Genomic DNA, 25,639 nt, shown 5'->3' with positions numbered 1-25,639 from the left:
GTCAGTGCCGGCGTGGGTCGCACCGGCTGCCTCATCGTGATCGATGCCATGCTGGAGCGAGTGAAGCATGAGAAGACGGTGGACATTTACGGCCACGTGACCTGCATGCGCTCTCAGAGGAACTACATGGTGCAGACGGAGGATCAGTACATCTTCATCCACGAGGCGCTGCTGGAGGCGGCGAACTGCGGCGTCACCGAGGTCCCGGCACGAAACCTCCAGACCCACATCCAAAGACTGAGCCAGCCGCCGCCCGGAGAGACCGTCAGCGCCATGGAGCTCGAGTTTAAGGTCTCTCTCTCTCTCACACACACACACACACACAAAGTATAATTTTGTGGAAAATGTGTAGAAACGATGATTCTGTCTGAAGAACTATGAAGTAAACGTGTGGGAATCTATCAATATTTCTCCAAATGTGCAACTTTTGGACTAAAAGCCCTAATGGACGTTGACTAGCGAAGCCCTGTGATCATAAATAAACAGAAACAGACGTACAGAATTTGAGCGAGGATGGAAAAGTCGAATAAAAAGAGAAGAATAGACAGAAACAGGATTCTGTCGGCCTTTGCTGTACATGCTTTGAAAAATATTTAAGTAATGATATTAGACGTGTGTGTGTGTGTGTGCAGAGGCTGGCCAACTCCAAAGCTCACGCATCATGCTTCATCAGCGCCAACCTGCCGTGCAACAAGTTCAAGAACCGACTGGTGAACATCATGCCGTTTGAGTCGACGCGTGTGTGTCTGCAGCCAATCAGAGGGGTGGAGGGGTCCGACTACATCAACGCTAGCTACATCAACAGTTACAGGTAACACACACACAGTAAGACAGTTTTTAAACCGTTCATATGCAGCTTTAACGCCTTTTCCCTTTTATCACTGAATGAACAGAGCAACACTGACTTCTCCTCCTCTGCCATGTTTACTACAACATTCTCTCTGTCTCCCTGTAATGTTTTATCTATGTTGTAAATCTTTCTGGATGACCACCAAAATGCTGCAGTCTCACCAGAAGTAAGATGACTGAAGAATCTGTTGAGTGCATAAAGACAGCCTGGGCGCTGTATAGTCTAAACACAGATTGGACACAGCCGGCTTTTATACTGATGTGTACATGCGAAGGACATACCCAAGGTTAATAAGAGAAAAACATGATCAGGGACAAAACATCTTAACCCAAAAGCAGATACATGTACATCATGAGTGAACAAAGGATACATATGCATCATGAGTAAGCAAAAATCACATTGAATGGATTTTAAATGATTTTGTCATGTATCTTGCATCAGTAATCATGGAAAAAAAAAGGAAAATAATCCCACAATTTCCCCCATTTGGACAACCCTAAAGGTGTCCTCAAAAGGAAGCTTAAACTTCCTGTGCTAGCCTACATGGCAACAGGTTTTACTGTTACACGGGGCTTAAGATAAGAGGGGGGTTTCATGGCAGGAAGGAGATAAATCTATGAACATCAACCATTGAACCTGGCAGGTAATTCACTATAAGCGTTACTGCTGCATAGCCAATAAGTATCTGAAGGGGCCAGAACATGACAAAATTCATTAATTGATAGCCAGTTTATCCAGGGACCAGGTAGAGAGACACAATCAGCTATTGAGTGAGCTGTGAACTGGATTTGCGGGAGATGAGAAACAGCTCTTAGATGGCATTTCTCAAGGTCAATGGTAAAGCTACATAATGCCTTAGAAATTTCACCTGCAAAGGGTGGTCCACTACGATGATTTTCTACACACCATGAAAATATAGATGGAGTGATGATATCAGTAAAACTACGAGGAGGGAGGTATGTCTGATTACAGGGCAATAAACCTGGAGAGCATCAGTGAGTCGTAACTGCTTTGTAATATTGTGACATGTAGTGACATTAAATGAAGAAACATCTGTATGTAGCAAAGTATGACCATAATAGCTTAGGTTTTGCTGAAGTACTTTTAGGAAAACCTTGACCTTAATTTGAGAACTTAATTGATATGTCTCTAATTCTTGGATTTTGACCTCGGGTGGTAAATGAGTGGTTATAGCATGGGCTGTGCAAGCTATAGCTTTTACATGCTTTCCCCAGACTATAACCTATAACCTCTTATCAGATAACCTTGGGGCCCAGTTGCCACATACGTATTGTTGTATAATGTGAAACCAGTGATTGTGATGAATTAATAATCAGTGATACTGCCTGAAGGTTCTGCTCGAAGTAGAGTCAGAGTCAGGCTCGTGTTGTGATGATGGCGAGGACGGCTGGGTCTTGCTTCAGCAAGGTGCGAGCAGACGGCGAGCAGCATTGAGGCGCAGCGTGGGGTCAATTAGGAGGGGCGTTGTACTCCCCTATACCCCTCCAGCACCCATCGACAGCTTTGACGTTCCTCCAGAAAGCCACGCCTTGCAGTGCCAAATATGTTTTGAGAGCCTGTTGGACCCCAAGCCTGAAGAGATTCAGTGGCTGAGGTTCTTGCTGTCCTGGCTCACCGGCCGAGCCTGCCAGTGGGTGGAGTCACCATGGGCCTCGGAAGCGTAGCCAAATTTGTATGCCTCCTGAGAGTGGTGTACCGGTGAAACAAATTTGACAGCGAGCACGCCCAAATGAGGCTATATCTTCGTAACGCTTTAGTATATGTCATAGGCATCATGACTTGACTGCACAGTTTTGGAACAGCGCCACCTAGTACTCATGAGATATGAAAAAAAGTATATTTTTGCTTTTCGGACCATTTGTCCGATTTCCAACAAATTCAACTCAGATCATCTTCAGTCCATGCCATCATAAGTTATGTTGTTCATGTTGAAAAAAAGTTTTTGATATGTTAAACCATTTCCATATAACGCATCGTCAAAGTTGCCATAAGCTGACTTGATGTGTAAATCATGACCATGCTCTGATGCTTGCTTAGCTCCTTAATTTGCCTCTGTTGTGCTTGGCTCCATAATTGCTGCTATATTTATTACTATTATTTTTCTGCCCTAAACCTGATTGTGCAGACCAAACTGTCTGGATGGTAGTACTCCACCAGTCTACTATGGCACACAGTCTCACCTCAGTTGGCCGCATAGTGGCGCTATAGTGATCAAAACATAAAGTTTTATGAAAATGGTTGTAACTTTTGAACCGTTTGTCACAGACATTTCCGCCATTTAAAAATTTCCACCATTTAGAATTTTTTGAAAAACCTACTTTTGTGAACTCCTAGTCCAAATTTTGCTCAGATCATCTTCACACAATGGAGACCAAAGATTTTTGATAGACCAAACCGTTCGCGTATAAGATGTCAACAAATATGATGGAACGCATGCTAAAATGAATGTGAGGTTATATCTCCGCAATGATTTGGTGTATTGATAGCAGTTTCCTTATAAGAGAAAAAAGAGAGGCTGGTGAGGGAACGACTGTTTATAGCTGCTATAACGTAAGCGAAAACAGGAACTAACTTTTTTTCATGGACATTCCACAGCATTAAATGTAACTATAAATAGCTAGGAGAAAAAAATTGTAATCGTTGGAAAATTGCTGTGGTATAAGAAGAATAAAACACTTATATGTTTTATGAAATATGAAAATAATTTTGGGATGGTAAGAGTAACTCCACTGATAATATAACTGATAATACCAATGTAGATCCTGGGGCGGAGCTTCGTGAACATGGGTAGAAATGGGGGGTGGGATGGGGTTGAGGCTAATCTTGCCTAATGCACCTTTAATATATATTTGTTTGAATCAGATTTATATCTTTATATAAAGTGAAGCACACAGTGTACAGTGTGAAACAAAAGATTGTTTTATATTGATCCTAAATGAACAGAATCATTTTAATAAGTAAATGTTGATAATAAATGGACGTGTCTTGTGTGTGTGTTTTATAGGCAGCAGAATGCGTACATCGCCACTCAGGGACCTCTGCCCGAGACCACGGAGGATTTCTGGAGGATGCTATGGGAACACAACTCCACCATTGTGGTGATGCTGACCGACCTCTGCGAGATAGGATGGGTAAGGAAACGGACAGAAATGGACAAGCGCTAAACTAAACATTGTAGTCCTGAAATGTTGTACACTGGGGTAGGTACAATGTGGTACACTGTGTGTGTGTGTGTGTATTGCGCTTTTCTATTGGCTGAAAATCCAAAAAATAAAATGCACACATCTTCCCATCGAGCTAATAGATTGAGCAAGCTTTAAATCTTGGTGGGAATATTTGCCCAAATTTAGACCTAAACAAGCAAACAGAGGCTTTTATAGTCTTGTTATAGTCTCCAGTCCTCTTGCTTTCTCCCTCATCTGCATTCCTTCTCCTTGATATTCAACAGCTGCCCTCCCACACACAAGGGAGGAAATGCCCTGGACCTGGTCTTCAGCCGCCCCTCTCCATTTTACAAACATCAATGCTACCCCACTCCACATCTCCAATCATCACTTGGTATCCTTCACCATTACTCTCCCTGTTCTGCCTAAAACCACCTACAAATACTTCTCTCCCACTCTTCGAAACCTCCACTCTATCACGCCTTCCTCCAAAGCTCCCTGCACCCTATCATCCCTTCTAGACCCTAACTCCTTTTCCTCCCTACCATTGGAGTTAGCCACAGACACTTTCCTCTCCTCACTTTCCTCATCCGTGGACCTCCTCTGCCCCCTATCTTCTAAACCCAGGAAGATTTCTTGCCCTGTTCCTTGGCTATTGGATGTGTTATGCAGCAATCGGAGAGAATTAAGTACAGCAGAGAGGAAGTGGAAGAAATCACAACTCGACACAGATCTTGTCATGGCTCCCAGGGGTAATTCCACACTACTTCTTCTATTGTCTGCCTTATTTCCTGTGTTTATCTGTCTGTTATTTTCTTGATTAGTTGCCTTATTTAAGTCCAGTGTTTTCTTTCTATTTTTATATATATATATATATATATATATATGGGGAGTTAGTATTTGCATAGTACTTGTTTTATAAGTTTTAGCCTAGCTCCCTGTGTCCTAGTTCCTGGTTTCCCTGTGTTCCTGGTTCATTACTTGTAGTTTCTTGTGTTTTTATTTAAAGAAGTTCTGTACCTGCGTCCGTCTCCATAGACTCCGTTATGACAGATCTTGCCTCTTACCACACTCTCCTGTCCAAATTCTCATCTGAAGTGACTTCTGCTAAGACTGCTTTCTACAAGGAAAAGCTATAAACTTCACAAGATCCTCGCAAGCTCCGCAACATCTTTTCTTCACTATTCAGCCCACCGGCTCCTCCTGCTCCATCCTCCCTGACTGTTGAAGACTTTGTGACCTTTTATGTTGGGAAGATTGAAAAAATCTGCCAGACCTTCAATTCTACACCAACTACATGACCTTCGCTGGACCTTTTCTAAACCAGCAACAGAAGAGATCCTGCAAGTCACCTTGTCCTGCAATCCTACCACCTTCCCATTGGATCCAATCCCTTCCACAATACTCCAGACCATCTCACAATACCTCATCCCCTTGATCCCTCTGACATCAGCAACTACCAAACGGTATCACTTCTCTTTTATCTTTCTAAAATCTATGAACAAACTATCTACAATCAACTGTCTCTCTATCTCTCACAGTACAACCTCCAAGATCCTAACCAGTCTGGCTTCAAAGCGGCACACTCCACAGAGACTGCCCTTTTGGTTATCACTGAGAAGCTACATGCTGCTAGATCAGCCAAACTGTCATCATTCCTGATCCTCCTCGACCTTTCAGCGGCGTTTGACACGGTGAACCACAAGGCTCTCTTGTCCACCCTAATGAATTTTGGAATTCGTGGTGCAGCATGGCAATGGTTTGCTTCCTACCTGGAAGTTCAGTCATATCAGGTGGCATGGAGGGGATCTACATCTGCTCCCCGCAGACTCTCCACAAGGCTCAGTACTTAGTCCTCTTCTGTTCTCCCTCTATACTCGCTCTCTGGGTGCATCATATCCTCACATGGGTTTTCATACCACTGCTATGTGGATGACACTCAAATCATCCTCTCCTTCCCTCCTTCAGACACTCATGTTTCTGCTCAGATGTCAGCATGTCTGGCAGATCAACTGTCAATACTCAGAAACTGGACTGAAAGAACACACACATACACACACAACTGTGCATCCTCCATCCTCTTTGCAATTTTTTGCACATTACATTATGCTGCTACAATATTTATTATATTGTACATAGGCTGCTACGTCTTATGTTTACACTATTTCAGCAACTTATATTGTACTCTTTGCACTATTGTCACTGGATTCACTTTCTAATAGAACTGTGTACTGGTCAGTGCTTTAAATTTATGTAGTCCCTTGTAGTTGAACTTCCCCTAGATGTCCGAATAGCTGAGTCACTGGCAGTCTTCCACCCAAGTCTAAAGACTTATCTCTTTCTACAAATTGGGTCCATTGAGAATGAGTTTCGTTATCACACGCTAAATATTAGAGTGTAGAAGTGTGAACAGTCATAATGAAACTTAATGACCGGTTTTTAATTAGAATAGAACTTTAGTCTGTAATCCAATACCAGCTAATCTGTTTGTCTGTCTTTCTGCAGGAGCACTGTGATCAGTACTGGCCGGCTTATCGCTCCACCCGTCATCAGTACTTCGTGGTCGACACCGTAGCTGAGTACATCATGCCATACTACATCCTGCGAGAGTTTCTAGTCACTGACATCAGGGTATGAGAGACGCTCTACCATTCCACCTGTCTCACTCTGTCTGAGTCTGTCTCACTGTAGCTGTCTTTTGTCTGTGTTTCTCAGAATGTGTGTGTGTTAAGTCACGTGTTAATGTCTTGCTCTGCCTCATTCGGTCTCTGTCTGTCTCTTCCTGTCTCATTCTGTCTCGTTCTCTCTTCCTGTCGCATTCAGTCTCTCTCTTCCTGTCACATTCCGTCTCTCTCTTCCTTTCTCATTATATCTCACTTTCTCTTCCTGTCTTATTTTGTCTCTCTCTTCTTGCCTAATTTTGTCTCTTGCCCTCCCTGTCTCATTCCATGTTGTTCTCTCTTCCTGTCTCATTATGTCTCACTCTCTCTTCCTGTCTCATTCTGTCTCTCTTCATGCCTAATTTTGTCTCTTGCTCTCTCTTCCTATCTCATTCTGTCTCGTGCGCTCTTCCTGTCTCATTCCATGTCACTCTCTCTTCCTTTCTTATTATGTCTCTCTCTTTTTCTGCCTCATTACGTCTCTTTCTCTCTTCCTATCTCAATCTTTCTTGCTCTCTCTTCTTGCTTCATTATGGCTCACTCTCTCCCTGTCTCAGTCTGTCTCATTCTGTCCCACTCTCTGTTCCTGTCTCAAATCAAGTCAAAATGTTGCTTTATTGAAAAATATTAACATTTGTATTGCCAAAGTTTGGATACAGACTTTGGGAACAAATTAGAAAATAACTACAGAAATAAAGAAATAGAATGAATATACACTGATCAGCCATAACATTAAAACCACCTGCCTAATACTGTGTAGGTTCCCCTTGTGCCACCGAAACAGCTCTGACCCTTCAAGGCATGGACTCCACAAGACCTCTGAAGGTGTGCTGTGGTATCTGGCACCAAGATGTTAGCAGCAGATCCTTTAAGTCCTGTAAGTTGCGAGTTGGGGCCTCCATGGATCAGGTTTGTGCAGCACGTCCCACAGATGCTCGAGCGGATTGAGATCTGGAGAAATTGGAGGCCAAGTCAAAACCTTGAACTCTTTGTCATGTTCCTCAAACCATTGTGGAACTATTTATGCAGTGTAGCAGGGCGCATTATCCTGCTGAAAGAGGTCACTTCCGTTAGGGAACACCGTTGCCATGAAGGGGTGTACTTGATCTGCAACAATGTTTAGGTAGGTGTTATGTGTCAAAGTAACATCCACATGAATGCCAGGACCCAAAGTTTCCCAGCAGAACATTGCTCAGAGCATCGGCATGCCTTCTTCCCATAGTGCATCCTGGTACCATCTCTTCCCCAGGTAAGCGTCGCACAAGCACCTGGCTATCAACATGATGTAAAAGAAAATGTGATCAGACCAGGCCACCTTCTTCCATTGCTCCATGGTCCAGTTCTGATGCTCACATGCCCATTGTAGGAGCTTTCATCGGTGGACATGGGTCAGCATGGTCACTCTGACTGGTCTCCAGCTACGCAGCCCCATACACAGCAAGCTGCGATGCACTGTGTGTTCTGAAACCTTTCTTTCATAGCCAGCATTAACTTTTTCAGCAGTTTATACTACAGTAGCTCTTCTGTGGGATCAGACCAGATGGGCCAGCCTTCGCGCCCTACGCGCATCAATGAGCCTTGGGCGCCCATGACCCTGTCACTGATCCACCGATTGTCCTTTGTTTTGGTAGGTACTAACCACTGGATACCTGGAACACCCCACAAGACCTGCTGATTTGGAGATGCTCTGACCCAGTCGTCTAGCCATCACAATTTGTTCCTTGTCAAAGTCACTCAGATCCTTACACATGCCCATTTTTCTTGCTTCCAACACATCAACTTCAAGAACTGACTGCTCACTTGCTGCCTAATATATCCCAACCTTTGACAGGTGCCATTGTAACGAGATAACGTCTCCAGGTTACGTATGTAACCATGGTTCCCCGAGGGAACGAGACGCTGCGTCGAAACGCTATGGGAACGCCTTCAGCGTGACCACGCTCTGAATCACATGTGTAATCAGTCCAATGGATGGGCAAGACGTCACGGGCGGGGTGACGTAGTGACCAGGAAGCTTAAAAGCACGCGCGGTGGATACAGCTTTGAGAATGGAGCAGGCACTCGAAGGGATGCCGGAAGTATGGCACTGAGACGCAGCGTCTCGTTCCCTCGGGGAACCATGGTTACATACGTAACCTGGAGATGTTCCCCTTCAGGAACTCAAGCTGCGTAGAAATGCTATGGGAACGAGTATGCCCACGCCACCAGACTTACAAATCCCTGCCCAGTGTGGAAGAGCACAGCTAGGGCGAGAGAACAAAAGAGCCCAGAGTGGCTTGCATGTCGAGGCCATAGAACTGACGAAAGTCAGGGGCACGGACTAACCCGCAGAGTTGCAGATGTCCTGCATAGGGACACCTGCCAGAAAGGCCTTGGAGGCCGCCACACTTCTAGTGGAGTGAGCCTTGACTCCCAAGGGCGAGGGGAGATCAGAGGACTCATAGGCCAGACAGATGGCATCCACGACCCACCAGCCAGCTCTGAGGACGTATGCGTCCAGTGCTCAAACTGGACACATACAGTTAAGCCTCTGCTGGTCGGGCTCCCTAAAGGGAGGAGGACAGAAGGCCTGGAGTACGACAGGCCGTGGTGTAGAGGAGGGAACTTTTAGGAATATACCCTGCTCGAGGGTAGAGGAATGCTTTGGCCAGACCGGGCGCAAAGTCTAAAAAGAGAGGGCCACTGAGAGGGCCTGTAGATCCCTAACTCTCTCGAGAGAAGGAGGTTTACAGAAAGCCTCAGCACCACAGCCAGGTCCCACGGAGGGACACGAGATCGTACTGGAGGCCTCAGCGCACCGCGGAGGAAACATGTAACTAGGGGGTGTCTGCCCATAGACTGACCACCGTGATAGGCCACAAAGGCCGCCACGTAGACCTTCAAGGTGGAGAGGGTCAACCCTGCGGAGAATCGAACTTGCAAGAACTCCAGCACTGTACCAACTGGGCAGATAACTGGGTCGAGCTGGCGGTCTCCGCACCAAGAAGTGAAAAATTTCCACTCAGGGCGTACATATTTCCTCGTTGAGGGAGCTCTGGATTGGAGAATGGTCTCAACATCCTCGGTTGAGAGACTGGAAGCTACGAGTTGTGCCCCCTCAGAGGCCACACCCACAGATTCCACAACTCGGGGTGGGGGTGGAATATGGCACCCCCCGCCTGTGAGAGGAGATCCCTCCAGACGGGGATCTCCCATGGAGAGCCGTCGAGAAGGAAAATCAGGTCCGAGAACCATACTCGGCCCGGCCAGAACGGGGCTAGTAGCAACAGATGGACCCCGTCCCGGCGCACCCTCTCCAGAACTCCTGGGAGCAGAGCGACCGGGGGAAAGCCATACAGACGCAGCCTCGGCCAAGTCTGTACCATAGCATCCAGTCCGAGAGGAGCTGGATGAGTCAGAGAGAACCAGAGGGGACTGTCCGTATCTGCTTCACCACATCGGGGTGGAGCCTCCATTCCCCGGGCTTCGGCCCCTGCCTCGACAGGGCGTCTGCTCCCATATTGAGATGTCCAGGGATGTAAACTGCTCTCAGAGTTTCCCTGCTATCAGAGTTGGGACCACACAAGGATCTGGTGCGCCAGCCTGTAAAGGGGGCGCGAACGCAGACCTTCCTGGTGGTTGATGTAAGAGACCACCGCTGTGTTGTCTGTGCGCACCAACACGTGGCGATCTCTTAGGTCCGAGAGAAAGTGTTTCAATGCTAGTAACACGGCCAGCATCTCCAGGCAGTTGATGTGCCAGGTGAGATAGCGGCCGCTCCACAGACCGCGGGCTGAGCGGCCACTCATGACCGCTTCCCATCCGGTGAGAGATGCATCCGTCGCTAGCGTTACGTGGTGACAAGGAGCTCCAAGCACCGGGCCCTGGGACAAGAACCAAGGTTACCTCCACATGTCTAAGGCACGTAGGCCCCGCCGTGTAACCTTGATCATGTGGAGCAGGCTTCCCCTCAGGGAGAACCCCTTGGTCTTGAGCCACCACTGTAGGGGTCTCATGTACAGCAGGCCAAAAGGTATCACATTGGACACAGCTGCCATCAGACCCAGCAGTTTCTGGAACTTCTTTACAGTGAGTGACCAGCCTTCTCTTACTCTCGCGACTGCAGTGAGGATCGACTCCTAGCAGGAGACAGACGTGCCTGCATCGTGGTGGAATCCCACACCACGCCCAGATAAGTGGTTCTCTGTACTGGAAAAAGCACACTTGTCTGCGTTTAGTCTTAACCCCAGCTCTTTCATGTGGGCAAGAACGACATCTCGATGCCGAACCGCCGCCTGCTCCGATTGAGCTAATATCAACCAATTGTCGATATAATTCAGTATGCAGATGCCCTGGAGTCGCAGAGGAGCCAGAGCAGCATCCACACACTTCGTGAAAGTGCGGGGTGAGAGTGCCAGGCCGAACGGAAGAACCTGATATTGGTAAGCTTCGCCCCCGAAAGCAAACCTCAGGAACTTCCTGTGTTGGGGAAGGATGGAGATGTGGAAGTATGCGTCTTTTAGATCGATCGTGACAAACCAGACCTCGGAGCTGATCTGAGACACGACCTGTTTGATCGTGAGCATCTTGAACTTCAGTCGCACGACTGAGCGGTTCAAATGACACAGATCCAAAATGAGACGCAGCCCTCCACCCTTCTTCGGAACGATGAAATACCGGCTGTAGAACCCAGACTCTCTGTCGTGAGGAGGGACCACCTCGATGGCCTCCTTCCTCAAGAGAGTGTGCACTTCCTGTTCCATTACCAGAGCCTGCTCGGGGCCCACCAGAGTGGGAAGAACCCCGGAAAACCGAGGCACTGGAGAACCGAATTGGAGTCAGTAGCCTCTTTCTACAGTATGCAGGACCCACTGAGGTACATTCGGCAGAAGTTCCACGCTGCCAAATAGTTTACTAAGCGAATCAGTCTCTCGAGACTGACCTCTGGTGTAATGAGAGTGGCTAGCTTGGTGCCCTGAAGCGGCGGACCGGCAGGGGACGGCCGAACTAGCTGCTCTGGAGACCTCTGAAGAGGTAGCGAGCCTCTAAGTACCGCTATGTTCCCGGTCGGAAACTGAGAGAAGTGCTCGCCGGAGATCACTGCGCCCTGAAGCACCATGGGTGGCAGGGTTGGCAGATCGATCTCCTGAGGGCACTGAGGAGAGACGGGCACCGTATGATGAGGTGTACACCGCTCTTCCCCAGAGGGGCCTGCCCTCAGAAGTCCTGGGCCACCAGTGTCAGGACTTCTTGGCCGAGGTCTTTTTAGACAGAAGACCGGGCCGCAGATCTGACTTCACCTTAGAAGACCCCAGCTTAGAGTGTTTTTGTGCCTCCCAGTATGAGGCACTGGTACACGGAGGGGACTGTTCCCGCCTGGCAGCCCCAAGAGCTAGAGAGCGGCGGGAGAGGAACCGCTGGCTCGTCTGAGCTTGGAACGATGAAGTACCGGCTGTAGAACCCGGGCTCTCTGTAGTGAAGAGGGACCACCTCAATGGCTTCCTTCCTCAGGAGAGCGTTTACTTCTTGTTCCATTACCAGAGCCTGCTCAGGTCCACCAAAGTAGGAAGAACCCCGCAAAAATGAGGCGCTGGAGAACCGAATGGATTCGGAGACGGGCGAGTCCCTTTCTTCTTCCTCATCCACCAGATCCACTGGTCCTTTTATGTGGTTTCACTTTCGCCGCGGCATGCCTAAAGCTCGCGAAAAGACGGAGCATGAGGCGTAAACAGGCAGCATTTTAGGCGGTGTGTTTCTCCCCGTTCGCGGTATATTACGGGTGGGGATACACATGGTCTGTGCGTTGTCTGTTGAGAAACGGAGCCCACATTGTGTGTGTTTGCTGCTACGTGTGCTTCGCTCCCGGAAGGCTACCATTCCCTCCACCAAATGCATTTGAGGGAGCGAATCATCATCGGCGCCCTCCACGTCAACCTCCTCGGAGGAAGACAGGCGGAGCGCCGAGCCCTCTCCCCGGGGGGAAGAAACCGCAAAGCGGGCTTCCGATCCCAGAGAGCAGGCAGTGGATCTGGTGGGTGAGGAAGGAGAAAGGGGCTCACCTGTCTCCATTCCCTCCACCAAATCCATTTGCCAACCCCACGAGTGTAACCGCCGCTCTGCCTCGGCAGAAGTGGGGCCAACACCGCGAGGAACGCGGGTGAAGGCTCCCTCCTCAACGAGAGCCCCCCGGGAGCGAAGCGCACGCAGCGGCAAACGCTCGCAATGCGAGCAGCCGGCTCCCTCGAGAGCCGACTTTGCATGCTCCGCTCCCAAGCAGACAACGCACAAGCCTAAAACGCTGCCCGCTCTCGCCCTTATGTTTTGTCTTTTCTTTCACTTCTGACATAATGCTTAGACAGACAATACAAAATCAGACTGACACACACAGAGCGCTTGCTGAATGACAGAAAGCTGCTGCTGTATCCACCACGAGTGCTTTTAAGCTTCCTGGTTGCTACGTCACCCCGCCGTGATGTCTCGCCCATCCATTGGACTGATTACACATGTGATTCAGAGCGTGGTCATGCTGAAGGCGTTCCCATAGCGTTTAGACGCAGCTCGAGTTCCTGAAGGGGAATCAATGTTATTCACTTTTCCTGTCAGTGGTTTTAATGTTATGTCTGATTGGGGTGTGTATATATATATATATATATATATATATATATATATATATATATATATATATATATATGTGTGTGTGTGTGTGTGTCACTCACTGTCCCTCACCTGTTGGCAGATGTGTGTGTGTGTATGTGTGGTATGTATTAGATGACGTGGTCAATCACTCTCCTTCACCTGGTGGCAGGTGTGTGTGCATGTGTTTGTGTGTGTCACTCACTGTCCCTCACCTGGTGGCACACGTATGTGTGTGTGTGTATATGCGTGTTATATATTAGTTGACGTGGTCACTCATTGTCCCTCACCTGGTGGCAGGTGTGTGTCTGTGTCACTCACTTTCTCACTTTCCTTCAACTGGTGACAGGTGTGTGTGTCTGTGTACTATGCCATGCTCGCTGAGTCTACTTCTTCACCATGCTTAGATAATCTGCCACACTGTACTGTCTGTTTAGGGCCAGATAACACTGCATTTTACTAGTTTTCCTAAATAGCTCAAATAGTTTACTTTCAGTGTTTGTTTCATTTGGTTCATTCTAATTGGGTTTTCAAATTTATACTGTTACTGAGTCTTTATTATGTTAATCTGAGTTAGTGGTGTGTTAGTGCGAGTTTTATAATTTTGAAGATTATGTTCTTTACTGTGACTGTATGTGGTGTCCTAATAGTGTTTTGAATTTCTTGACTGTTTCTGGAACTTGTCGCTGCTGTTCTGGGCCCATCTGTATGATTTGTGGATGTTGTACAGCTTACTGGGCTGTGTCTGCGTTGTGGTTTAGTGGTTTGACAGTGAATGCACTGAGAGAGAAAGGGTCTAAATCTGTTATGATGTAATGTATAATGTCAGTTACTGTATGCTTTGGCTGGTGCCCTTGAGCCAGTGGGGTTGGCAGGACTGGGGGGTGTCAAGGTGCTCCATCAAAGCCTACCTCAACCTGCTCAGCGCTCCCAACTGACCAGACCAGTACCAGGCAGACTAGTGGGTGTGCTTTAGCTGTAGTGGTGTTGATGTAATTTTAGAGATTCTCCTCTGTATTGGCCTGCTGTGTGTGTAGGTGTGTCTGCCCAGTGCTGCATCCTTCAGTGTCCTGGCAAACACCTTGACACTATGTTTTTTCAGGTGCACAAGGTCGGATAGGTGATGGGGTGTAATGCTGATGTGGTGAGCCAGATGATTATGCAGCTGGGCTCACCTAGGACATTTTTACAGAGGACCTGGTGAATATCTCTTGTTCTTGGACACCAGATTTTGGATGTTATGAGTCCTGGGAAGAGCTTCTTCTCTTTTGCCATTTGAGTCAATGAGGATAGCGATTTCAGTGTCTGTGTGAGACGCCTCTGGGTGGTTGGAGGGGTTTTCTCTGTCTGGTGATTCTTTGCTGGTTTGGGTGAATCTGTGAGTCCCCCAGTGTTTGCGTGGCAGGCCGTGAGGTGCAGGGTGTTTGCTGTGGGGAAGTGGGCATTGCCTGTGAGGGACCAGTGGTGGATTGAGGTTAAGGCCCAAGGATGGGCTGTGAGGTTCTTGGCATTGTCTGTGTGAGGTCAGTGCGGGAGGTTTTTAAGGGGGCAGAAGGAGTTTGCAGTTTTGTTTTTAGGGTCTCTATAATGATATCTCTGCTGTGCAGCAAATGTGTGAGGTTTGAGGACTCTCTTGTCAGTTCTGCTTTAAGGCTTGACTGTTTTTTTTTCCTGCTGTATTTCTACACTCTATTAGAGTATGTAACATGTAGCTGTGGTCAGATGTGTGATAATTTGGTAAGAATCCAGTTTGATTTCTACTCAAGATGTTGTGTGTTGTAAGGAATTCTAAAAGTCTAGAATTTATTATACTGCAAAATAACTTTCCCAGGTTGCTGCTCACACACACTTCCCCTGTAGTTATTGGGGTCAAATTTGTCTCCATTTTTAAAGATTGGTGTAATTAGTCCTTGATTCTAGATATCAGGGTCCTACACTCAGAACAATTTTGAATAATTTTAAGATGGCCAATTGGAATTTAGAACTGGCATGCTTTATCATTTCATTTCCTCAAATATGCATAGTTGTCTCCCTTTACATATTCCTTGCTTTGTCAAGTGTTCAAAAAAAAAAGTGCAGAATGCTGTGTGCCATACTGTTGGTGTCGTGGCAAAAACTCTTCAATTCAAAATAAGAAAAAACATTTCGAAAGTACTTTGTGAGAATAAGAGTTCTTATTTGCTTACCAAGTTGAAGGCCTCTGTTGATTTGCTTTGAATCCAGTTATTTCTTCTGTCTTGTTTTCCCCTTGTTGTTTTATTTCTGATGTTGTTTGGTTAGTTGCCCATTTTTAGTGATTTTTCATCCAAAGCATTTAAACCTTTTTGTTGTGCTAGGAAATATTTGATGTAGTTTCTTTCTCTGTTTTCTGTTGTTGTTTCAGTTTTCTCTTGTCTGCTCCAGTGTTAGGATCCACTCCAGTGTGAAGAACGTTCTTCAGTGCTGTTTTTCTTTTAATTTTCATCGTTATTCAAAAGTGGTTTAGCCAAATTTCTCTGCTATTTATAGTGAAATTATAGTGAAAAATTTGCTGGTTTTTTCCTGAGGTTTATCTCTTCCTGTCTCATTCTATCTTTCTCTTCCTGTCTTGTTTTGTCTCAATCGTTCATGTCTCACTAAGTCTCTCACCCCTTCTTCCGCTACTCCTGGTGTGTCTCACTCTTTGTTTCTGTCTTGTGCTCCCTCTTCTGTCTGTCTGCTGTAAAATAGGGTAATGGTAATGCAAAAGCTTTAGCGCACACACACAGACACCCTAGTCACATGTTTGTACAGAAACCATATGGAGGCTTTCCGGTTTTTCACTCTGATGAAAAGAAACTCCAGCTGCTCTTTGTGTGTGCATGTATTTGGTTGAAAGCTTCTCTGTATATCACAATGTAATTTTCCAAAAATAAAAAAATGTCCCCATTTTCCTCACACTCCTCAGGACAGCCAATCGCGGATGATCCGTCAGTTCCAGTTCACTGATTGGTCCGAGCAGGGTTTGCCAAAGACGAGTGAGGGATTCATTGTCTTCATTGGCCAAGTGCATAAAACCAAGGAGAAATTCGGCCAGGATGGACCAATCACTGTGCACTGCAGGTAGGACACGCGCGAGCGCACACACACACACACACACACTTGTACACCAATTACGTACATCAATTAGATAGATAGATATCTTTATTGTCATTGCAGTACAGGTTTAGCATCTACCAGAAGTAGCACTGTAACGAAGTGTACCTGACTGTGTATATATGTATATATATATATATATATATATATATATATATATATTTTTATATACAGTCAGGTCCGGAAGTATTTGGACAATGACAGAGTTTTTGTGATTTTGCCTTTGTAGTATATAATATATAAATGTAAAATATGCAAGTATTAGTAATAAACATATGTAAGAGATATGTACATTGTATATACAATAGCACCCAGAATACCCATGGATAATATAAAATATATACAGATACTATACAGATGCATAAAGATAACCTAGGATATACTGTATACTATGACTCTACAATTGTATAGAGATAATACAGAATATACAGTATAGAATAGAGCGGAATGATGATTACAGGCAGTAAAACATCAGTGGCCTAACGGTGTAGTGTAGAGTTCAGCAGGTGATGGTTGTGGGGAAGAAGCTGGAAGAACCTGCTGGTTCTGGTGCGAATGTTCCTGTATGTCCTCCTGGAAGGAAGGAGGTTGAACAATTTGTGACTGGGATGGGAGGACTCCCTGATGTTGCATGCTCTACGCAGACATCTACTGTGGTGAAGATGTTCAGTGGCTGGTAGTTGGGCACCAGTGATGTGTTGGGCGGTTTTCACGACCCGTTGCAGGGCTTTCCTTTCAGACACCATGGAGCTGTAATACCGCACTTGTCAGGAGTTGGTCAGGATGTTCTCAATGGTGCAGTGATAGAAGCTTTTTAAGATCTGGGGAGACAGGCAGTAAAGACGCTGTTGTGCCATCCTAACTAGAATTGAAGTATTATGGTGTCAGGACAGATCTACTTCAGTCCAATTGATGTAGATGGGAGAGTGTCTGCTGCTTTTAGATTTCCAGAAGTCCACAGTGAGCTCTTTGGTCTTCTCAGTGTTGAGGGTGAGGTTGTTGGTGGAACACCATGCTGCTAGGCTTTGGATCTCCTCCCTGTAGGCCGACTCATCATTGTTGCTGGATGTGACCTACCACTGTGGTATTATGTGCATACTTGATGATGATGATGGAGTTACCTGGTGGTGTTGTCCAGATGGGTGAGGGCTGAATGAAGAGCAGTGGAAATGGCATCCTCTGTTGTAGGCAGTCCCCACCAGATCTTAAGATGACAAACACTCAGGTCTTAAGATCAGCGCTTCATGGAAATAAATTAGTGATAGTTGAATTAGGGATGGGTGACATGGCGACATTGATATCGATATTGTATAATTTGTCACAGTATGCTTTTCAGAGCGATCGCCAATATCATCAGTATTTTTTTATGATCGTTTTAATAATTTATATATATTTTATAATTTATAATACTGATTCAAAAATTATATGCTAAAAAAATTGTGCTTAATTTTAATCATTGTAGTTGGAGATTTGTGAAGATTTTTCATCTTCTCTTTTGTAAAAGGCATTAAATAATCAAATCATTGTAAAAATGTTTTAATGCAGCAGTACTGTACTTTATATCGTGATATCATAACTCCATCATTCTTCATTAATGTCTAAGTGCATTCTCATTGGCTGAAAGCAGAAGGAATGAACGCATAAATCAGTATTCACATAGATTTTTTTTTTTCCCCGCAAAATGGATTCTAAAGGAGAATGTATTGGTTTTGGATAACTGATGATAACTGAGTGTTATAATTCTGTGTGTGTGTGTGTGTGTGTGTGTGTGTGTGTGTGTGTGTGTGTGGTTCCTCAGTTCGGGAGTGGGCAGGACTGGAGTATTCATCACTCTCAGCATCGTTCTGGAGAGAATGAGATATGAAAGAGTGTTGGATTTATTCCAGACGGTTAAAACTCTGCGCACTCAGAGACCCGCCATGGTGCAGACTGAGGTATAAACACCTCCACTCACACCACCAAGAAAACACTGAGAACAGTTACGAACTCGAATTTAATATTATTTAACATAAATAAACTTAAATGATTGAAATTCACGAATGCTTTCGACTACTGGCCTAATCATGGTATCTTTTAAAAGAAGACACTTAGGAGGTTTTTTCGTGACATGAAAGCAAGCAGCAATATAACTGAAATTAAAACATTATGGAAGCTTAAGTTTATTTTAAAGAATACACTGTGCTGAACATAAATAAAACAAATAAAAAAACAGCCCACGGAGGCTGTGTCAGTTAAAAGGTTCTAAATAAGCTATTTCAGAATAGTAAATAAACAGCAATGGTTGACATGAACAGTTGTTAACTTGTGATTCTTAGCTCTATATTGCTCTTTTTCTGCTCCTCTTCTTTGCGCTGCTTCCTGCCTTCAGCACCTGATAATTTCTTTTTTCACTTATTTTTTTCACCGTATGATGAGGATCTGATTATATGCAGCGTATAATCGCCATATGGCATAAATAACACACATGGTAACGATGCCGGCATGCATAACTAATGCGTTATGTTGACGTACCACAATCACGTCATGAAGCAGGAAGTGTTTAAAACACGATAACGATACCGATACTGAAGCCTCAGGTGTGAGCCGATATTGATATCCATCAGATATTGTTTTCTTTATTTCCTTTTCTTGGAAACAGACGTTTGGATGTAAACAAATGTGATGATTATTTGTTTATTATTTATGAGGAATTCTGTGATGAGAAATGAACTGAACACTAACCCTGCCATGTTTGTGTGTGTGTGTGTGTGTGTGTGTGTTTTCCCCCTATAAGGACCAGTACCAGCTGTGCTACCAAGCAGCTCTGGAGTATTATCTGGGGAGTTTCGACCATTATGCAGCATAACACTGTGGGACTTCAGCTATCAGGGAAAAAAAAGAAATTCATACAATGTGTATGTGTGTCACGTCTCACACCCACAAACATGACACACAACACACACCAACAGCTTTTTTTTTTTCATTATAAAATTTTATTCTGACTTTTATTTTGAATATTTTGATGTTTTTAATAATTGTTTAACATCTTTAACGGCCTCTGCACCTTTTCCACAAACGGTACTGTTTTTTTAAACTATTATTATTATTATTATTATTTGTGCACAGAGGGTGTGTGAAGTGTTGCAATGCCCTATGCTCACACTAGCATGTGACAAAGCGACTGTTCCTTTTCAAATGTACGAGGCCCAACTTCAGCAGCATTTAAATTGAGATTTTCCCAGTTCTATGCTGTAATGTAACAAGCATAAATGATTGTCTGGACTGTTTCCTTGAATCATTCCTATGGCACGTTCAGTCCAACATTTCTTCAACTTCAGTTCTTATCTGCAGTTAGTTCCCATGCACTGTTTGATGCACTAAAATTTAAGAAAAATTTATAACTATGGTTTTACCTCATTACGTATGTTGAAATAAAGCAAGCAAAAATTGCTTTTTTGTTTTGTAATGAAAAAAAATGTTAGTGTTGTTTAAAAATGATTTATTTAAATAAAGTTTAACCTCAAATCAAATGTGTGTGTAGAGATGCAATATACACTGATCAGCTATAATCAACATTACAACCACCTGTCTAATATTCTGGTGGCACTCTGACTGATCTGTGGCTATGCAGCCCCCTACACAGCAAGCTGCGATGCACTGTAACAGGCCCCACAAACAGGTAAACCTCCAGACACTCAGAGTTTGTTTTTTGCCAGCGTGTTCTCCCTGGATGAGCTGCTGGTCTCTCCTGCTAGCTTGCTTCTTTGCTCATTCAATTAGGCCTTCCATCATGAGACTCCACTGTCAAAATAAAAGTCCTTCTTTCTCTCTACAGGACGTCAGTGAAACATAAAAATCCCATGTGTTTCCCAAACCAAATATCAGAATCACTCGAAACAAATCACTGCAATAACAAATGTCAACTCATCAGATGTACCAGTTTTAGTGGTACTCAAATTAGTGCTCGAATTAGACTATACTCTATTAATACTATACAGCATGCCTTGCTGGATCTCCCATCACATCCGCTCATTTTTCCCATCCTGTATATCAGCTTTCTCCATCAACTGATTTACCCGATCATCCTGGTTCTGGGCAGCTGCTATTTCGGATAGAATTGTTGGTAAGTCAGAATTCCAGCCCGGGATCTTCTTTGCCATGCCGCTGAATCATTGTTGTAGTTGCTCACCTGGTTTCACCCCCATGTCCCCCACAACTGTCGTCTCATCATTGTGAAAGTAGAGCCCGTGTCCACAATAGCTTCTACCTGCAATCCCCTGATTCGAACAGCACTGGAGGGGGTTGGCCTACATCAAAGCTAGGTGATGAGTGTGTTCTTTATGAGGTCTCGAAACATCCATATGACAAGAAGGAGTCTCTTTTTCCTGGGCTTTGAGGTTGTTCACTTTAGCCCAGTACCCTCGCTTCGCATTAAGGTCTCTTTCGACCATGGATCCGATCTTCACAAGCTGCAATTATTTACAGACACCCAGGGCCATATTCGGAATTCCTGTGTGAATTTGCGAATTTTATCTCTAACCTGGTTGTTTCTTTAGACAAGGCATTAATTGTTGGAGACTTTAATATTCATTTTGATAACCTTCACATGGTGGTTGTCTGAGTTCCCCTGAGTATCATATTAAGATGACAAGTGGCTAGAATGAAGGGAAAGTTTTTTAGCTTTTATGCAAGAATCACTCACATAGGCCTCTGTGTCTCATAGCCACACAGACCCTCTTGAATGAACCAAGTCAAATTAGGGTTAGGGTTAGTGTTGGTGCAAAAAGAGGATCAATTTGAGGGCCCTTGGACTACTAGGATACTAAATTTCAAGTTCCTGTGACCTTTTGACCCCTCTTTACATAAACAGTCAAGGTGTAATGGGGCCTAAATACATGCTCTGTGGACACGGTCATTTGATTACATTTTTAATGACTCTCTTCACACTCAAAGGAACACTTTTATCTGATTTAAAACTCATAAATAAATGTCATTTGTGATTGTCCATGAACTACTTGGTTAGGTTTATGCACAAAAGCTACTTGGTAAGGTTTAGGAAAAGATCATGGTTTGCTGTCGCTACAGACTCATAGTGTCTATTTCAGATGTGGAAGGAGTTCTGTTGAAGTCTGTCAGACTACCCTGCACATTTTAAGAGACCTCAAGGCTACCCAGTGTGTCCAAAACTGACACCAACGGCTATATACATTAGTGACAGAAAGTAGCTATGTACATTTGTATAGCTCATGTAATTAAGTACAGTATTGAGGTACTAGTTTAGAGTATTTCCATTCTCTTCAGCTTTATACTTAAAGTCAAAGAACATTTCAGAAGCAAATATTGTACTATTTATTCCACCACACTTTTTGTGAATTTACATGAGCTTGCAGATTCAATTTATACACATTATAATTAACAGTAATTACAATGTATTATTATATGTTAAAGCAAAACTTTATTGATCCATGGGTAAATTCACAAGCTACCTAGCAATATATGGTATATCATTAAAATTAGCTCCACCTTTACTATCTGCAATTTTAAAAGAGTTGTTTTCAATAATGCATCAATAATTATAATCAAATAATTTAATTATTCTGAATTGTGCATAATGCATACTTTTGCTACCAAGTGTATTTGGCTGCTTATTCTGTTGTATTTTTATTTAAGTTAAAACTTCAATACAGGACTTGTAACAGAGTGTTAATACACTGTGGTGCTCATACTTCTAGTTAAATGAAATATTTGAGTACTTTTTTCACTACTATATAAACATACAGTGAAATTTAGGTGCAAGATAAACTTTTATTTTTAAGAGATGAATTTTAGTATGTTCATTCATCTTGTGCAGTTAACTGCAGTAATAAGAGTCAGCCTTCCTTTATTCCCAACACTCTAAGCCTGTGAGTCAGAGCAGAGAAGTGGAGAATATTGTGATACAATTTTAGCTGCCTTCAGCGCAGCCTTATTTAATTAATAGTAAGTTTTAAGAACAAATTGAAATCGAGTAGAAAACCTAATAAACTACATAATTACTAATGAGTGAACTTGAACTGCAGTAATAAACCAGACAAGTCAGAGGAGGGCCTTTGTATCTTTACAGCAGCTTCTCTGAAAAATTAACAAGTGACCAAATGATGCATTGTCATTTATACAGAATATATGGATGCAAGTTTTAATGTAGTATATCATTATATTTAAGGTCTTAATTGTGATGTAAAAAGACGAATGAGGTACTGAGACATTATTGTTTAGTGGTACTGTATAGCCTACTACTTACTGTTGCCTGTGACTGGAATTATTTTGTTTAAACTGATATAGAATTTTTCAATCTTCTCTTTGGTGTCCAAGAAGTGATGGAAGGAAGTTCAACACCGGTATGTACCTTTACAAACTAATGAAACAACACAAAGTGATGAAACAAATTAATTCCAGATCTGGCGTCATTATAAGTTAAGGATGAGAGAATAATTGATTGTTAGATCCAACATGATTTTTTTTCCAGAAATGTGATTCTTTGTAGAAAGTACTTAATCTGAATTAATGCTGCTAGATTACTACTTCTGTCTGTTATGCCAGCTACATTTATGTAGGCTACAGTTACATTTTGCAGCTGGTGGGGATACAGATTCTCAGGAATGGTAGAAGGTGCTAAGTCAGCTGTACAGTTTCATGGTGTCCATGCACATTCATACAGTTATAAGCTAGGTTCAGTCTCCATGATGTATTAATACTTAACTTCAAATAGAAGACTGGTTGTATTTTTAGGTACAGTCCAGACCTAAGACCTCAAGTGTCTGGACAGTTCCATAGGCTCTGTGCTGAAGCACATTCAATGTGACATTAAATAGTGGACACTCTTAAAGGTTATATATGTAAGAATGTGAAGGAATTTAAATTAAAATTAAGTGCTTCACCAGGATCCAACTGCTCCACTCCACCACCAGTATGTTTTACACAACCACAGTGCACTTAAACTTAGCTCCAGGCTGAGACAGCAGCCAGCGTCTCTCTCTAGCAATGATACCTGCAGGTGGTGAATCCACATCAGCTTGTATTAAGTTTATAGAGTTACTTTGCTGCTGTAGACATTACTGCTGATGCTTTAGAAACTAAATTTAGTTCTATTTTATTCTGATCATATTCTGAATCTATTCTTTTCTTAAAAATAATAATAAAAACAATTTTTAGTGATGAAAAAGAACCACACTGAGTATCAAAAATCAACCGGATAAGGAATATCGATAAATGCAATATTGTATTATATTTATACCCACAGCTGACTTGGCCAGTAGCTCCACACAGAGAAACAAGGGTTCCCCTTCAGGAACTCGAGCTGCGTCACGAAACGCTATGGGAACGCCCCCGCGTGACCGCGCTCTGAATCACGTGTCTAATCCGTCCAATGGATGGGCGAGACGTCACGGGCGGGGTGACGTAGCGACCCGGAAGCATAAAAGCCCGAGCGGCGAGCCCCACGTTAGCTTCCTGTTTTCAGCAAGCGCTCTGTGTTTATTGTCTGTCTATTTTTTGTCTTTTGGTGTTTTATCGTTGGCATGCCTAAAGCCAAGGATAAGACGAAGGGCGAGAGCGGGCAGCGCTTCAGGCCGTGTGTTCCTCCCTGTCCGCGATTTATTACGGGCGGGGATACACACAGTCTGTGCGTTGCCTGTTTGGGAGCGGAGCATGTTCAGTCGGCTCTCGAGGGAGCCGGCTGCGCACATTGCGAGCGTTTACCGCTGCGCACTCTCCGCTCCCGCTGGGCTCTCTTTGAGGAGGAAGCCCTCACTAGCGTGCCTCGCGGTGCCGGCCCCGCTTCTGCCGTGGCAGAGCGGCGGTTGCGCTCGTGGGGCTCGCAGATGGACCTGGCGGAGGGAATGGAGACGGGCCCGTCCCTTTCTCCTTCCTCACCCTCCAGGTCCTCTATCCCCTCCCTGGGCTCGGAAGCACGCTCTGCGGTTTCTTCCCCCCGGGGAGCGGACTCGGCTCTCCACCTATCGTCCTCCGAGGAGGTCGATGTGGAGAGTGTCGACCCTGAGCCGCAGTCTCCTCAATACGGGGAGCTGCTCGAGGTGGTTGCGCGGGCAGTCGCTAAGCTTAGCATTGACTGGCCCGCTGAGTCACGGCCTGAGCCTCAGGGCTCTAGACTGGAGGAGCATTTTTTGCGCAGTAGGCCGCCACCTCCGCCCCGGAGCCTGCCCTTTTTTCCGGACCTCCACACTGAGGTGTCGAGGTCCTGGAATAGGCCATTTTCGGCCCGGTTGTTCAGCCCCACGTCTTCCCATTACGCTAATGTGGCGGGGCTGGACTACTCCGGCTACAGGGCGATGCCCAGGGTTGAACAGACGCTAGCCAGCTATCTGTCCCCTGCTGCTGCATCGTCCCTGAAGGCTCCGGCGTTGCCTACCAAGCCGCTGCGGACCACCTCAGCGCTGGTAGGCAAGGCGTACACGGCAGCAGGTCAGGCCGGTGCGTGTCTGCACACCATGGCGGTGTTACAGGCGTACCAGGCTGACCTGCTTAAAGAGCTGGATGAGCACGGGGAGAGTACGTCTGAGCAGGTAGCGGAGCTCAGGCGGGCCGCTGATCTGTCCCTCCGCGCCACCAAGGAGACCGCCCATGCTATCGGTCGATCTATGGCAGTCCTGGTGGCGGCAGAGAGGCATCTCTGGCTGACCCTGTCCGATATGAAAGAGAAGGACAGGGTTGTGCTCATGGACGCCCCGCTTACTCCCTCAGGCCTGTTTGGCGATGCGGTAGACTCCGTCGTCGAGAGATACCAGCAGGCCCGTGCTCAGGCGGCGGCGTTCCAGCGGTTCCTCCCCCGTCGCTCTCTAGCTCGTGGGGCTGCCGGGCGGGGGCAGCCCCCTCCGTGTACGGCCCCCTCCTACAGGGAGGCCCAAAAGCAGAGCGTCGCCTCCCGTGCTCCCCCGAGGCGGGAGCAGGAGTCGCGACGACGCTCTGGGCCCGGCCCTTCGGGCACTAAGGCGGATCTGAGGACTGTCCTCATGTCCAGAAGGGCCGCGGCTAAGAAGCCCTGATGGTTTTGGCCCAGGGCTTCCGAGGGCGGGTCCCTCTGGGGCGACGCGGCGTACACCTCATCTCACGGTGCCCGGGTCCCCCCAGTGCCCTCAGGAGGTTGATCTGCCAACCCTGCCACCTATGGTGCTTCAGGGCGCAGCGGTCTCCGGCGAGCACCTCTCCCAGCTCTCGCCCGGCAACGTAGCGGGTCTGGGAGG

The 25,639-nt window shown here is 45.4% G+C and overlaps 1 protein-coding gene across 2 annotated transcripts in view; it reads left to right on the top strand.

The window, feature by feature from the left end:
- Window positions 1-19,911, top strand: part of LOC113525264 (receptor-type tyrosine-protein phosphatase F-like) — a 92,338-nt gene extending 72,427 nt beyond the window's left edge. Inside the window, exons 25-31 of one of the 2 annotated variants that reach the window (XM_053242341.1) lie at window positions 6-291; window positions 633-811; window positions 3,876-4,002; window positions 6,541-6,666; window positions 16,234-16,388; window positions 18,220-18,355; window positions 19,195-19,911. In XM_053242341.1, coding sequence (XP_053098316.1) covers window positions 6-291; window positions 633-811; window positions 3,876-4,002; window positions 6,541-6,666; window positions 16,234-16,388; window positions 18,220-18,355; window positions 19,195-19,266 — 1,081 coding nt within the window. In that variant the 3' untranslated portion in view covers window positions 19,267-19,911. The remainder of the gene's footprint in view (window positions 1-5; window positions 292-632; window positions 812-3,875; window positions 4,003-6,540; window positions 6,667-16,233; window positions 16,389-18,219; window positions 18,356-19,194) is intronic. The other variant, XM_053242342.1, reaches the window with a different exon arrangement.
- The last annotated feature ends 5,728 nt before the right edge of the window (window positions 19,912-25,639 follow it).

Source organism: Pangasianodon hypophthalmus, chromosome 19 (genome assembly GCF_027358585.1).
Source record: "Pangasianodon hypophthalmus isolate fPanHyp1 chromosome 19, fPanHyp1.pri, whole genome shotgun sequence".
NCBI classification, from domain to species: Eukaryota; Metazoa; Chordata; class Actinopteri; order Siluriformes; family Pangasiidae; genus Pangasianodon; species Pangasianodon hypophthalmus.
This window is presented reverse-complemented; position numbering and strand designations above follow the sequence as displayed.